Source organism: Phoxinus phoxinus (genome assembly GCF_949152265.1).
Source record: "Phoxinus phoxinus genome assembly, chromosome: 16".
Taxonomy (NCBI): domain Eukaryota; kingdom Metazoa; phylum Chordata; class Actinopteri; order Cypriniformes; family Leuciscidae; genus Phoxinus; species Phoxinus phoxinus.
This window is the reverse complement of record NC_136891.1, coordinates 21,881,341-21,896,310: the sequence shown is the minus strand read 5'-3', so window position 1 is coordinate 21,896,310 and position 14,970 is coordinate 21,881,341. Positions and strand designations below refer to the sequence as shown.

Genomic DNA, 14,970 nt, shown 5'->3' with positions numbered 1-14,970 from the left:
CTCCCTAATACATTTCTATTGTCAGTCCCCTTTATATAGATATGTTATTCGTCAAATTCCATTCAAAGACTAACAAATGATTTAATTTCAAAGTCAAGTCATTCAAGTTCCTAATGCAGTGATATTAAACGGTTTTATATAAAGATTATGATAGATAGATAGATAGATAGATAGATAGATAGATAGATAGATAGATAGATAGATAGATAGATAGATAGATAGATAGATAGATAGATAGATAGATAGATAGATTGGTAGTCATCTGGACTATTATTCACTTTTTTACTATACACTCTTCTGATATGTAATGAGAATTATACAATTCAAATACATTATACAAGTATTTACACACACAAAAATGTATATAGGCACAGACAGAAACGTAGCCTATAGCAAATACAACATAGTGGATTTTTTACCCCCAATCAAATGTGTTCTTTTTATTTCGTTAATTGCGTTTCAAAAATATAGTTTTCCTCAGAAAAGCCGACACATTCGTATTTTGTATCTTAACAATCATTAAGTGCAAACGGTGTTTAAATCTGTCGTTTAAAGAGAGAAAAATATCTTATTGTCATGTTTTATTTAGCGAGTAACATGCAGATTTGAGGGATGACATCTTAACAAATAATGACGTGCTGAAAATCGTGGAATACCATCACCCGCGACGCCTCCCCGCGTCTCTTCCCATACATGGGCTTGGGACCGAATGCCTCACGGGGGTCTCTCCTCTCCGCGCCCTTCCATTCATGGCCACTCCACCCTCAATGGCGCTCGGGATACCAAATAAGGAGAGGGAAGTCCAGCGGGCGCCGGGCCATTCGTAGAGTATAAATTGGCTGCTTCTCAAGGCGGTGTCTATTCACTCTCCAAGGGAACCAGCTCCTGGTGCTGATCTGGTAAGTACAGCTAAAGCGTTCAGAAATGTCAGACTTCGTTTAATGGGATGATCTTCTGAACGCCAGGATTTAAACTAGGCCAGTTCTGCTGCAATTTCGCTGGAATTATAATGACAATAATTGACGCTTGAGCTAAACAAACAATTCAGAGGCTTAAGAGTTGCCAGTTAAGAATACTTTGCTGAGTTTGAGTTTCAGAAATGTTGTTAGGCCTTATGTTATTATTTTTTAAATTTTGTCATGAGGATAGGCCAATCAAAGATAAGCATGTCCGCATCTCACGAGGTACTGAACTACACTCTTAAAAAAAAAAAAAGTTGCATAGTGTTCACAACAATGCCTATAGAATACCCATTTGGGGTTCAGAGTGAAGAAATAACCTTTTTCTACTATTAAGAACATTTTGTACAATGGAAAGATTCAAAGGATGTAAACTGTTCTTTATGAAACGCCAAAAAAATAATGTTTATTTATAAGAGTGTGTTAGAAGAATTATTGTGGTCTATTCTGAAGAGAACGCTTGAGCCTGGCAGGAATGCAAATGAGTTCGATGTTCGCAGCTTGTTCAGATATGTTTCTGATCCTCATATAGAACCCCAGCTGACACCATGTGTGACGACGATGAGACCACCGCTCTTGTGTGTGATAATGGCTCCGGCCTGGTGAAGGCTGGCTTTGCCGGAGATGATGCGCCTCGCGCTGTCTTCCCCTCCATCGTTGGTCGTCCTCGCCACCAGGTACAGTCGCGATATTTAGCAGTATGCATGGCATTAGCAACGGCAAGATTGGGGGTTCAATTCCCAGAGAATGCAAGAGCTGGCATTCTTTAGGTTAAATGTTGGATAAAAGCATCTGCCAAATGCATAAATATAAGTATAATACTGAACTATTGCTATCTTCTCTTCTCCAACAGGGTGTCATGGTAGGTATGGGACAGAAAGACTCCTACGTGGGTGATGAGGCCCAGAGTAAAAGAGGTATCCTAACTTTGAAGTACCCAATCGAGCACGGTATTATCACTAACTGGGATGATATGGAGAAGATCTGGCACCACACATTTTACAATGAGCTGCGTGTGGCCCCCGAGGAACATCCCACACTTCTCACTGAAGCTCCTCTTAACCCAAAGGCCAACAGAGAGAAGATGACACAGGTAAACGTGCTTGAACATTCCTAAATAGTGCACATTCAATAACTCCACAAACTTAAAAGGACCCAAATGACTAATTTACTTGAGTGATTAATAATGAGTGATTGACTGTAATGAAATGTCTGGCTTCCATTCGTTTGCAGATCATGTTTGAGACCTTCAACGTTCCTGCCATGTATGTGGCCATCCAGGCTGTGCTGTCACTGTACGCCTCTGGCCGTACCACTGGTGAGTGTTGTTTGCGAATACGTGCATTGAAATACTTCGCTCCTTTTAGGTTTCTCTGGAACCTTAAACATTTTTGTTGTTTGTAGGTATTGTGCTGGACTCTGGAGATGGTGTGACCCACAATGTCCCCATCTACGAGGGTTACGCTCTTCCCCACGCCATTATGCGTCTAGATCTGGCCGGTCGCGACCTGACCGACTACCTGATGAAGATCCTGACTGAGCGTGGCTACTCTTTTGTGACCACTGGTATGAATAAACAAACTATACCATCTCATTGAGTTGCTGCCTTAATTTTTTAAGTACAATCAACTTGGATGTTTAAGTAATTTCAACTTAAATTACAATATTTCGTTTAGCTTAAAAAGGTTACCTGGTTGCCTTAAAATTTTGAGTTCATTGAAACAACAAATTTGAGGTAATACAATGGAGATCAACATAAACTCGAAATATTATGTTTTCTGAACCACATTAATTATCTAAGTTGATTTGACAAAAGGAAAAATGTTGTGATAATTCGTGAAAATATTTTTTTACAGCATATAAAAAAAGTTGAAAATTGCTTAACTTATTTTGATGAGTTAAAGCAATGTAAAAACATGTTGTCACAACTTATTGATCATACACTCTTTTAAAATGTGAGTGATCAAACCATATATTATAATATATTGTTAACACTGGGATTTCATTATCACAGCTGAGCGTGAGATTGTGCGAGACATCAAGGAGAAGCTGTGCTACGTCGCTCTGGACTTTGAGAATGAAATGGCCACTGCTGCTTCCTCCTCTTCTCTGGAGAAATCCTACGAGTTGCCTGATGGCCAGGTCATCACCATCGGAAATGAACGTTTCCGTTGTCCCGAGACCCTCTTCCAGCCTTCCTTCATTGGTGGGTAATTTTACCAGTGTCTAAGGGGCCGTTTTCACGACATTAGCTGAAAACACATACTTTTTATGCGTTTTCGCCGTTCATTTACATGACAGCAGCGTTTTGGGGGCCTGAACATGCTAATTTTTAAAAACTCATTTCAAAGTGCACGTGTTCAGTCTGTAGGCGCGTAGTATTTCTTTACATATTTCTTTAAGTGACATCGCCAACTACTGGCCTGCCTTGATAATACAGCGTTTTTAGTAATTTTCAGGGATCTGTGTGTACGGGGATCAATGTTATCATCTGTACCCAGAAAACGCAAAGGAAAAACTTTTCCATTTTTAGTAGGCCTACATGGTTGCCCAGACAGCAACATAGTGCCGGCCCAGATCCGCCCCACATCTGGTACATGTGGATTCGACATGTACCAGATGGGGGCCGGATCTGGATCAGCATCCACATATTTGAATGCTGCTAGCAAAAATTAAGCTACAAACATATTTTCTTTTATTTTTAGCTTTATTTTTCATCATTTTCACTGCTTCTTTTGCCTACCAAAGGTATGGAGTCTGCTGGTATCCATGAGACCACATACAACAGCATCATGAAGTGCGACATTGACATCCGTAAGGACTTGTACGCCAACAATGTCCTGTCTGGTGGCACCACCATGTACCCAGGTATTGCTGATCGTATGCAGAAGGAGATCACAGCTCTGGCCCCCAGCACCATGAAGATCAAGGTAGAATATTTAATCAGTCATTCAGCTTTCCGGTATTTTTGTATTGTTGTTGGATTTGTAATAATCACGTGTCTTCTTTCTCACAGATCATCGCTCCCCCTGAGCGCAAGTACTCCGTCTGGATCGGTGGCTCCATTCTGGCTTCCCTGTCCACCTTTCAGCAAATGTGGATCAGCAAGCAGGAATACGATGAGGCTGGCCCATCCATCGTCCACAGGAAGTGCTTTTAAGTGCCAGGAGACCTATTACATTGATCATGGATGCAAAGAACAGAATTCCTCAACATTACCTCCGCCTGTTATGCATGCAGGCAGATTTTGCCTGTATTTTTCCTTGTACAGTATGTTTACACCAAAGTGCAATTTGTTTTTAGTTATTTACTGGTTCAGAACAAAATTTGTATGTGAATATTTATTGGTTTTTAAATAAACAATTTTCCTCCAGAAATGAATTTAGTAGAGTTTAGAAGACATTGTTCGTTAAAACAGCACAGGTCTGCATAAAAGCTAGCTGTGAAGGATTCATATTTGCGACTTCAATTAGCACCCAGTTTAAAAATAGCTGCCGCTCTCTAGGAGGCGAAGTGAGATCAGAGGAGAACGCAGCTCATTGTCAAGATGCCCTCTTCAGGCTTATGAGAATATTTATTTTTATCTTACCTGCGCTATAAATATATGCAAACATCGCTTGCCCATCAGTTTTACAGTCTCAACTCCTGGTTGAATTCTAGGAGGGATATCCCACCATGCTTGTCATGCATTGTTTTTATCTCTCCATCATCCTAGTGGGTTGTCCTAAAGCGATTACTCACCACTGTAAGTTCACCAACAGGCCTTTACCACAAATAGATGTTTGATTACCCTTCATCACCTGCAGGAGGGTGCAAGTGAGGGTTATGGAACTGTGCTTGATGCGAAGAGTTCAGATTAACAAACTCGATCGCTGTTATAAAATATGCGCTTGTAATCTCGTGCGTTTGGCAGAACAGAAAACGTATTGTAATTTTAAACAGTGTGTGCGAAAATACAACGATTTTGGGCGGTCTATTATATTAAATTGAAATATTTGCTAAAATAATTATAAAGGTAGGCCTACTTTTTGGGGCGCAATCGGTCTCGCGCAAAACCCGTTGCAATTTGCCGCCTCTGGCTAAATGTCATCAAAACACATTTTAAAGTTCTTCTTTTGTGATATGTAAATCTATACAAATATATGTAATAGATGATAAATAAATTATATACAGTTACAGTGCTTGTCGTGCTTTATAAATCGCTATGTGAAGCGCGCGTGCGGAAACCTCTACTTAGACTTTCTCTCTTTGCGGGGTTTCAAGCCTTTTAATTACCCCCCACGATTTGCGCCCTGTTTATTATCGAGCGCGCGCACACACTAAACTCTAATCTGCTTCGGACTCCCATCCTGTCACGCTAGTGGGTGTGTGTGAGCCGGAGACAGACATCCCCAGTGATTTGAGTTTATCACCAATGATTTTATTACGGATTAATCAGTGCATCTCTGGCATATTCGGAGAATAATGAAACGGAGAAATCCTGCTGTTCTGATTTCTCTCCGACAACCTGTCTGCGCGTGACGCAGGGGGGAGGAGGAGTGGGAAGTCTACTTAAAGCGGGATTAGCACGAGCCAAACATTATACTCCCCTCCGTTTAGGCTCAGTGCGACCTATCGTCCTGCTCGCGAGACAGAAAATAGGAGGGCTTTAGACTAATCAGGACCTCAGACGAGGGCGCGCGCTCCGGAGCGAGGCGTGGACGACAAGGTGGACAGCAGCGACTAATCAATGCATTCACCCGATACTACACTCGCATTTAGAGCGCTAGACGCGGAACACTAGCTCGCATTTGATTTCACACGGTCCACTGTGTTATAGCGTCTCCGAATGAACAGCCATGGGGGAATGGACAATTCTCGAGCGTCTCCTGGAGGCGGCTGTCCAACAGCACTCTACTATGATCGGGAGGTGAGGGAAAAAAGTGGAAAAATGTTTATTGATTGCTTAGTACATTTAAAATAAGTAAAATAACATTGAGGTCATTACGCAGTGACCCTTCTGAATAAGAGCGATTGGCCACTGGAACTTAATGTACCCTGCACTGCCAAGGACAGAAAAGCGCTCGAATAATTGAGATAATGCTTTTTGTTGCTGTTGTTACTGCACATTTTGAAAAACGAAGCTTTGTGCCATCGGTAAGATTACTGTTCCATGTCAGATCGTATATGCTTTCAAAGAAATGTTGTGCGCGCCCTGACTGGATGCGCGCGTTTGCCTGTGGAGAGAGTTTCAGCACTGGACAGCTCCCCGCGTCAATCTGCACAGCCAATGAATGTACAATGATACAGTAAAAACAAACTGTTAACTGGTTAGCTGTAAGTTACCATACTATATACAATAAAAAAAATTAACAGACATTACATGTAATTTTACTGTGAAATACTATAAAGTGACGGTTTTAACGGTGACAATCTGTATTATATCGATGATACATGTGTCGAAATCAGTAAAAAGGACGTTGCCAGAAGTCACATTTGAGTGTTTTATGTTACATGTGATGTTATTTGGTTATTGTACATATCATATTTCAGTTCCTTGATAATGTTTTGTGTGGGTGAATGTACACTATGTGCCGAACGCTACTGTTTGTGTCCAATGAAATGTAATTCATTATGTGCTCATCTGTTTAACAATTTGTACTACATATCAGTAGTCAAAGAACAAAGCATTGTACAAATTTAGTTACTGAAATATTGTATCATTATCAGATAACAAGCATATCAGCATTCATGAAATATGGTTAGGACTGCCAGTCTTTAATAGTAAATTTAACAGGATGTTTTCAATTAAATTCTCTTTTTTTTTTTACTTGACTAGGAGCAGATACACTATGAACTTAAAAATATCTCTTTCTTTGTCTCTTAAGGATCCTACTGACAGTGGTGGTGATCTTCCGGATTCTAATCGTGGCAATAGTCGGAGAGACCGTGTATGACGACGAGCAGTCCATGTTCGTGTGTAACACTTTACAGCCGGGCTGTAACCAAGCTTGCTATGACAAAGCCTTCCCTATATCTCACATCAGATACTGGGTGTTCCAGATCATCATGGTGTGCACTCCCAGTCTGTGCTTCATCACATACTCGGTGCATCAGTCGGCCAAGCAGAAGGAGCGCAGATACTCCATGGTCTACCTGTCCCTCGACAAAGAAGATTCGATGAGACGAGACGACAGCAAAAAGATCAAAAACACCATCGTGAACGGAGTACTCCAGAACACCGAAAACTCCACCAAAGAATCCGAGCCCGACTGTTTGGAAGTGAAAGAGATCCCTCACTCGGCCATGAGAACTACCAAATCGAAAATGAGACGGCAAGAGGGCATCTCGAGGTTTTACATCATTCAGGTGGTTTTCAGGAACGCGCTGGAGATCGGCTTCTTGGTGGGGCAGTACTTCTTGTACGGATTCAACGTGCCCGCCGTGTACGAGTGCGACCGGTACCCTTGCATCAAAGACGTCGAGTGCTACGTCTCGAGACCCACGGAGAAAACCGTGTTCCTCGTCTTCATGTTCGCGGTCAGCGGGATTTGCGTGGTGCTCAACCTGGCGGAACTCAATCACCTGGGCTGGAGGAAAATTAAAGCTGCGGTGAGGGGGGTGCAGGCCAGGAGGAAGTCCATATATGAGATCAGAAACAAGGACCTGCCCCGGATGAGCATGCCTAATTTCGGTCGCACCCAGTCGAGTGACTCTGCCTACGTCTGATGCAGGTCCAGGAAGACCCCAGTTTTGCACGTTTTGGATGTTTCCCTAATCCGAAACACCCATTCCAATTCTCGGAGCCTGATCGTTCACTGACCCTCATGTCGTTTCCAAATCCCATGTCCTTTTTTTTCTGTGGAACACAAAAGGAGATGTTTGCTTTGTCCATGCAATGAAAGTCGACAACTTTGGACCCCATTAACTCCACTGAGATTTGGTCTGTTTTTTCATGATATCTTCTTTTGTGTTCCACAGGACGACATCAGGGTGAGTTAAATGATGACCCAATTATCATTTTCGGCTCCTTATGGCATCTAAAATGTGCAGAAACTGAAGAACCACGGCGTTAGATTATATACAAGAGAAGCTGTTGTGAACGGTTCATCTCGCCTGTTTCATGGTGGGGTAGATGGATATTATTTGTCTGTTATGGACAACCAGAACAAATGGACCAATTTGTTCCTTATCAGTTACTCAAGGGCACTGATGCAACTTTTTTTATCGGTCAGAATGGAACGCTTATGACGATGTTCATCTTTATTTCTTCATTCACATGATCAGTTGAACCCTAAATATGTTTTGCACTAAATATGGATTTTAAAGAAGCCAAAACGAACCCGAATCGTGCTGTGAAGGTCTTTTTTTTATTATTATTATTATATTGTATTCTCATTCTGGTTTTAGATTGCACATAATAGTTTCAGTTTACTCACCGCAACTAGATAGACCGCAGTTCATATATGTTGATCCATACTATATAAATCATATCTCTCTTAGATAGACTGGCATCTTCAATGATTTGGTTGCCTGTGCTTGCACCACTGACCTTAACGTAAGTTATTGTTCCGTTATATTTAAGCTGACTTGCAGATCGGTAGCCGGTGTACTGGCCAATGCTGCAGAACGCTTAACTGTCTATCTTTTTGTATTTATTTATTTATTTATATATGTATTGGATTTATTTATTTTTTGACACCAAAGCGCCCGTTGCTTTCATTTGTGTGAAACAGATATATTGCTTTTATGTATTCAAGTGCCATATATGTACATAGATATATACATATTATAGTATATTGTAATCCTTATCGTGAGATATGAATTCCACAGGCTCTTTGTGTGGACTGCTTTCAAAAGGACGTCCTATCCCTTTAATGTGAGATGTCGGGGAATGGAGAGAAAAAAAAAGAAACCATCAAAATACATATTTTGCATTCCTGAAAAGTACATTACATTTGAAGTACATAGAAAACACAGTTGATCGGAAATCAGTGAATAAGGGGTTGAGATTTATTTCCCCTGGTGCTTCCGTTTCTCAAAAAAAAAAAAAAAATGATGTTAGCAACAATGTGGGATTAAACAAATTATAATAATAAATGATGGAATTCATCACTAAAAAAAGCTGTGTGATTTGCATTGCTTTGTGTTTTTTGTGGGATTTAGCTTCAGCAAAAAGTGCCATTTTCCTAAGGGATTGACGTCCCTGTCATCTTCCCCATGAATCAACTTCCTGTCAGTTGAAATGCTTGCATGCATTATTATCTTTTTTTTTTTTTTTTTTTTTTCTGGTTCAGCAACACAGTGCTTAAATTTGATCCGGGCGCCATAATTCTACCTGTCCAGCTTCAGTCATGCTGACACACTGACAGAGGCTTCCTCCCGGTCCGGTGCCCTGAACACAACATCACTGTACAGCAGAGGTCTGGTCCCTGCAGATGTCACGGTGACCCCTGTGCCAAGGTCACCGAGAAACTGCTGAACACTGCAGCCGGTGGCCTCAGACCGGGATTTCTCTCTGCTGACAGACCGGGAGAGGCCTGAGACTCACAAAAGTGCCAACTCTCCAGCAGAGGGGGGGATCTTGGCCCGAACATCCTGACAGATCAATTTGGAATTCAGCAGGGACCTGAGATTCATCTTTGACACAACACAAACCGTGAAGGTCCAACCTGACAGGACATCAGTGGAGGCTGTGTGTGTGTGTGTGTGTGTGTGTGTGTGTGTGTGTGTGTGTGTGTGTGTGTGTGTGTGTGTGTGTGTGTGTGTGTGTGTGTGTGTGTGTGTGTGTGTGTGTGTGTGTGTGTGTGTCATGTACAGTTTAATTTTGCCACCCCACCCCCCATCCCCCCTCCCCTGCTTCCCTCATTAGTTTCTTCCCCTCTCTGAAAAAGTCCTACAAATCTTCTTCTTTGATGACTCAATTCTGCTGTGCAGCAGAAATACAAATATGATCAAATAACTCAGTTGACATTGTTTTTAAAACTTTGCTCAACTAAATAATAATATATTTGTATAAAGGCAATTTAAAAAGTATGTTAACACTGTAGTGCATCGGATAACAAAAATATCAAACCAAGTGGAATTAATTTTAAAAGAACAATGGCACAAACACACTTTAAGCAATTTACAAAAAAAAAGTTTGTCAGGGTCAAAAATCTAAAAAATATGTTATTCTAATATTTAAATCTTTAGAATCTAAATTAAAAGAATAAAATAAAGTATCAATTTTAAACCGCTTGCCCTAATTATATTAATTATAATATAATATACATTATATCAATAATTATTATGAATAATAAAGTATAATATATAACTTTGTGGACATGCTCATAGTTAATGTTTTCAAAATATACCTAAAATTTACTTTTTATCAAGTTTTGTAGAACTTCATCATAGTTCATTTAATTATTTAATAAAGAATTTAAATAATATACAAACTTGAATATAATATAATATAATAAAACATTAGAGCAGATGATTATGGCTTACAGCTATGAAAACCTTTCCACAATATTCTAATTTTGAATTTGGAGTTTGCATAGCTATAAGCCATAATCATTCATCAAAATTATAACAAATAAAGTATTGGAATATCTCACTTTGATTGCAATGAGTCTATATAATATATTAGTTTCACCTTTTAAGTTGAATTACTGAAATAAATGAACTTTTGCACGATATTCTTATCTTTCGAGTTTCACCTGTATGTCGATAGTTAATGTAAAGATATTGGAAACGACTAAACGATAAAGATTGGAAACGACTGCAAAATTGTCCTTTCAAAATGGCTAATGATAAAACGTTTGTAGAAAAGCTCTAGCATGTTTTGTTCGCAGATGCCATTTGGTTTGATCCTTTGAATCTAACACACCCAAAACAAAAACAAAAATTAAGTGTGTCTTAAAATATTTATAGAATTTATGAATTGTATTACTTATTGCTCTGTTAGACTACATCATGTCCCAAAAACAAATAAATTAGCTACATATTAACATTTCAAATGTGGAACATTCAAAGGATTGTGTGTTGGTTTATTTTTAGCTCAGTCAGACTCAGTACTGTGTGCGATGCTTAGAAAGCATTTAGAATAATTCAAGCTCAATATACTGGCACAAGCTATAATTCTCTAAAGCAGGTTAGGGAATGCTGATGCGTAGAACCCCCGAACACCCCTCCACCCCTCATCTATGAAGCTTAATAAAAGATTAAGGCAAAAGTGCGCCAATGCAAACCTTGATGGAAGCGTCCTTGAGCTTCAGTATTATCCTGATGATACTGAGAACTACATCATTACTGTATATCAGTTTGTAATATACGGCTAGACTCTCGCAAAAAGAAACTCTATAACTCATGAAAAGTGCTGTGTAATTGTTAAAACCCACAGTCATATGTCTACAAGGTTCTGTGTATATGGTGATTTAGGCCATAAACAAATCTGACGTCCGCTTATGATCCAGGCGCCGTGATTGGCCATCAGGATCTCATTAGACTGGGAGACATGAGCCCATTCAAGTATTATGTTAACCAAAACACTTTGCGGTATCTGCAATAGAGTTCAAACGTGTAAATGTGCCCAAACCATCGACTGAGGCGTCCGAAAAGCCTGTCTGGTCTGAGATCCTGTCATCAGCCGTCAGTCACAGGGATTTCCGGCAAAGTCATCGGAATCACAAAGTCACAGTCAGTAAGAACAGCTGACGAAACACAACAGCGAGAACAACACAGACATTTTTGTCCATGTATGAAGTCCCCACAAGAAACAATGCGCTCAAAAGAACACACCGCGACGCACTCTCTAGACGCAGAGAAAAAGAAAGGCATTTTCTTTCAATTTTCTTTCCTATGTGGTAAAAATAGCTCCGAAGTGGCTTAGTGGTTAAAGAGCTGGACTAAAAACCCAAAGGTTGTGGATTCTAAGGCCAGACGGGGCAAATCATAAGCTTCCACCATTGTGTCCTTGAACAGGACACTTAATCCTAGGTTGCCCCAGGTGAAGCCTTCTAAGATAGACTGCTCTGCTGTTTCTTCCTAATGTGAATATACTAAAAAGATGTTTACATCTGAAGAAAGAGTGTAATTTGATGTTAAGATGGGGTGTCCAGTCCTGCTCCTCTATCCTGCAGAGTTCAGCTCCAACCCCAATTCAACAAATCAAGTCACCTTATACAGTTCTTTATACAATCCAGATGGTTTCAAAGCAGCTTTACAGGGATAAACAGGAAAATAATGAGTCAATGATGCAAACAGAATTCAATTCTGCTTTAAAGCAGCTCTAAAAAGACAATAATAAACAGTCATTATTTCGGTTCACTGTGTGAAGTAGGCCTACATCAATTATGAAATGAGTTCATTTCATCTATAAAGCAGTTCTGCATAAGCAGTGATGTCATCATCAAGCTCAGTTCAGTTCTCATCCAATGGTGTGTCAGTTCAGTCAAATCAGTAATAGTTGAATATTGAGTATCCACAACTAAGCAAACCAGAGGCAACAGTTACGAGGAACCCAAACTCCATCATGTGACAGAATGACGGAAAAAAAATGTTGGGAGAATCAGTCGGGGAGCCAGTTCTCCTCTGGCCAACGAATGAACTCGGAGTCAATATGATTCAGGCAGCATCACAAGAAGCTTGTTTCCTCCACAGAATAAAACATTTTAAAAGATAATTGCAACTTTTTACCTCACAAATGACTTTATTTCTCAGAATTGCGAGATATAAAGTCAGAATTGCGTGATATCACAATAGTGTGTTATAAAGTCAGAATTGTAAGATATTAAGATATTAACCGTTCTTAAAGACCCGACCCCCTTAGTTACTGTCGCTATGCCCAACAAGCTACGCCGCTCTCATGCCACACCATGTTCTTTAATGTTCAGTTTAATTTTTGTTCTTTTGTGGCTCTTTGATGTGTTTGACAGATCGCTGTAGAGCATCAGTTAAAGCTGCTCGTGAACCGATCATCTCTTCCTTCTAGTTAATTAATAGCATCAAATAAACATGAATGTACATAAGAAGGAATGTCGTTTTAAGTGCGGAAAGATGTCAGTACACTCCGTTTTTCAAGTTCAAATCCTCCCATGTTAATCTACTAACTCTCCTGACTGCTTTGTCGGACAAAATGGCGGATGGCGAAGTATGATTGGTCAGATCACCTGTCAATCAAGCTCCCTGCGAAGGGTCAATTGCGACTTTATATCTTGTAATTCTGACTTTATAACACAATTGCGACTTTATATCTCGTAAATCTGACTTTATAACACACAATTGCGACTTTACATCAAACAATTCTGAGATAAAAAGTAATTGCCTATTTTATTTTCATCCTGTGACGGAAAAAAGCTTTCATATTCAGATCGGGATCACTAGCATTCAAATGATTTCATCCAGTTCCTTCTGCTTGAAGATCGATTCATCATGCTGGTGTGGAGCCGTAGCTCCAGGGTCTGTGTGGAGGACCTGTCTTGTTCTCGAGGTCTCTGCTGCGGATCTGAGCCGATGGCTGTCGTGTTGACGAAGCAATCAATGTCTAGCAGGTCTGTGTTGTGGTCATGTCTTGGTGCCGGTCCACCATCTGATTTGGATACGGACCAGATCCGGATGACTACGGTGACCTCGGGATGAGGATGAGTCAAACAGACTAATATTAGCGTAGATGCCGTTCTTCTTATGATGTAACAAGTACATCTGGTGTGTCGCTGCTCAGAGAACAACAGGACAGAGATCTGTTTGGGTTCACACCATCCTCCGACACAGACAAAAATATGAGGAATACCATTGGCTCTTTCAAGAGCTGAAGCTAGTTGGCGTAATATAAAACAGTTGCCATGCCAATATGCTACTGTAAACAAAAGCTTTATAGTGTTCAAATTGTTGTAGTGTTGCTTAGGGGTTGCTCAAGTATTCTGAGAGGTTTCAAGGTAGTTGCTAGAGTGCTGTTGGGTGTTGCTGAGCCGTTCTGTTATTACAAGTAGTTTCTGTGGCATTACTACCTGTTCTGTCTGTTGTTGTTGTATTTTTGCCAGGTGATTGCTAAGGTGTTCCAATAGGTTGTCCTGGTATTGCTAGTTGGTCGCTAAGGTGTTTAACGTGTTTTTATTTTTAGTGTTGCTAAGGTGTTATAATCTTTGTTATGGTGTTGGTAGGTGCCAGTGGTTGCTAAGGAGATCTGAGTTCTTCCTTATGCACTGACAGGGTGTTCTGGTGGTTGCTATAGTGTTACTGGATGGTTACTAAGGTGTTCTGAGAGGTTGGTCTGATGTTATTTGGGTGGTCTGTTTGTTGCTGTAGTGTTTCTAGGTGGTTACTCGGGTGTTCTCTGTCATTGCTATGATATTGTAGGTTGTTACTAAGGAATTCTGAGTAGTTTGAAGGGCATTGTTAGGGTTTTTGCCATTGTATAGTGTTACTTGGTGGTTGTTACAGTACGTGTCGTTTTCTGTTGCTAAGGTCTTCTAAGTGGTTTCTTTGGCATTGATAGGCTGTTCTGGTGTATGCTATAGTGTTCATTGTTGGTTGCTAAGGTGTTCTGAGTGGTTTTAGGGGATTGTTTTGGTGTTTTGGTCATTGTTATAGTGTCGCTAGGTGGTTGCTCATGTGTTCTGAGTGGTTTCTTGGGTGTGCTAGGCCTAGGGTGTTCTGGTTGGTGCTATAGTGCTGGTGATTACCAAGGTCTTCTGAAAGGTTGTTTTGTATTACCAGTTTGTTGCTAGGGTCAGTGGGTGCTATAGTATTACTTGGTGGTTGCAAATGTGTTTTAGAGAGGTTGCTATGATGTTTCTAGGGTACTCTGGTGGTGACTGTAGTGTTGCTAAGGTGTTCTGAGTGGTTTGTAGAGTGTTGTTAGGATGTTTTGCACATCACTATAGTGTTTCTAGATGGTTGCTCAGGTTCTCTGATTGGCTTGCATAGTGTTGTTAGGGTGTTTTTGGACATCGCTAAAGTGTTGCTATGTTGTTTTTAAGGTATTCTGAGTGGCTTGTGTAGACTAGAGTGTTGTTATGGTGTTTTGGACATCGCTGTAGAGTTGCTA

The 14,970-nt window shown here is 40.3% G+C and overlaps 2 protein-coding genes across 3 annotated transcripts; both read left to right on the top strand.

Annotated features, from left to right (window-relative positions):
- The first annotated feature begins 805 nt into the window (after positions 1 to 805).
- On the top strand, positions 806 to 5,136 carry actc2 (actin, alpha, cardiac muscle 2). The gene is made up of 8 exons (XM_079639385.1): positions 806 to 899; positions 1,492 to 1,636; positions 1,813 to 2,052; positions 2,193 to 2,277; positions 2,364 to 2,525; positions 2,974 to 3,165; positions 3,708 to 3,889; positions 3,976 to 5,136. Exons 2-8 carry the CDS (start codon positions 1,508 to 1,510, stop codon positions 4,117 to 4,119), a joined length of 1,134 nt encoding a protein of 377 aa, XP_079495511.1. The 5' UTR covers positions 806 to 899; positions 1,492 to 1,507; the 3' UTR covers positions 4,120 to 5,136.
- Positions 5,137 to 5,321: 185 nt separating this feature from the next.
- On the top strand, positions 5,322 to 9,055 carry gjd2b (gap junction protein delta 2b). Of its 2 annotated transcripts, none has more exons than XM_079639386.1 (2): positions 5,322 to 5,868; positions 6,827 to 9,055. In XM_079639386.1, exons 1-2 carry the CDS (start codon positions 5,798 to 5,800, stop codon positions 7,665 to 7,667), a joined length of 912 nt encoding a protein of 303 aa, XP_079495512.1. In that variant the 5' UTR covers positions 5,322 to 5,797; the 3' UTR covers positions 7,668 to 9,055. The 2 variants fall into 2 exon arrangements, with proteins under 2 accessions (XP_079495512.1, XP_079495513.1); XM_079639387.1 differs by having other exon boundaries at positions 5,592 to 6,275; positions 6,827 to 9,049.
- Positions 9,056 to 14,970: the final 5,915 nt, after the last annotated feature.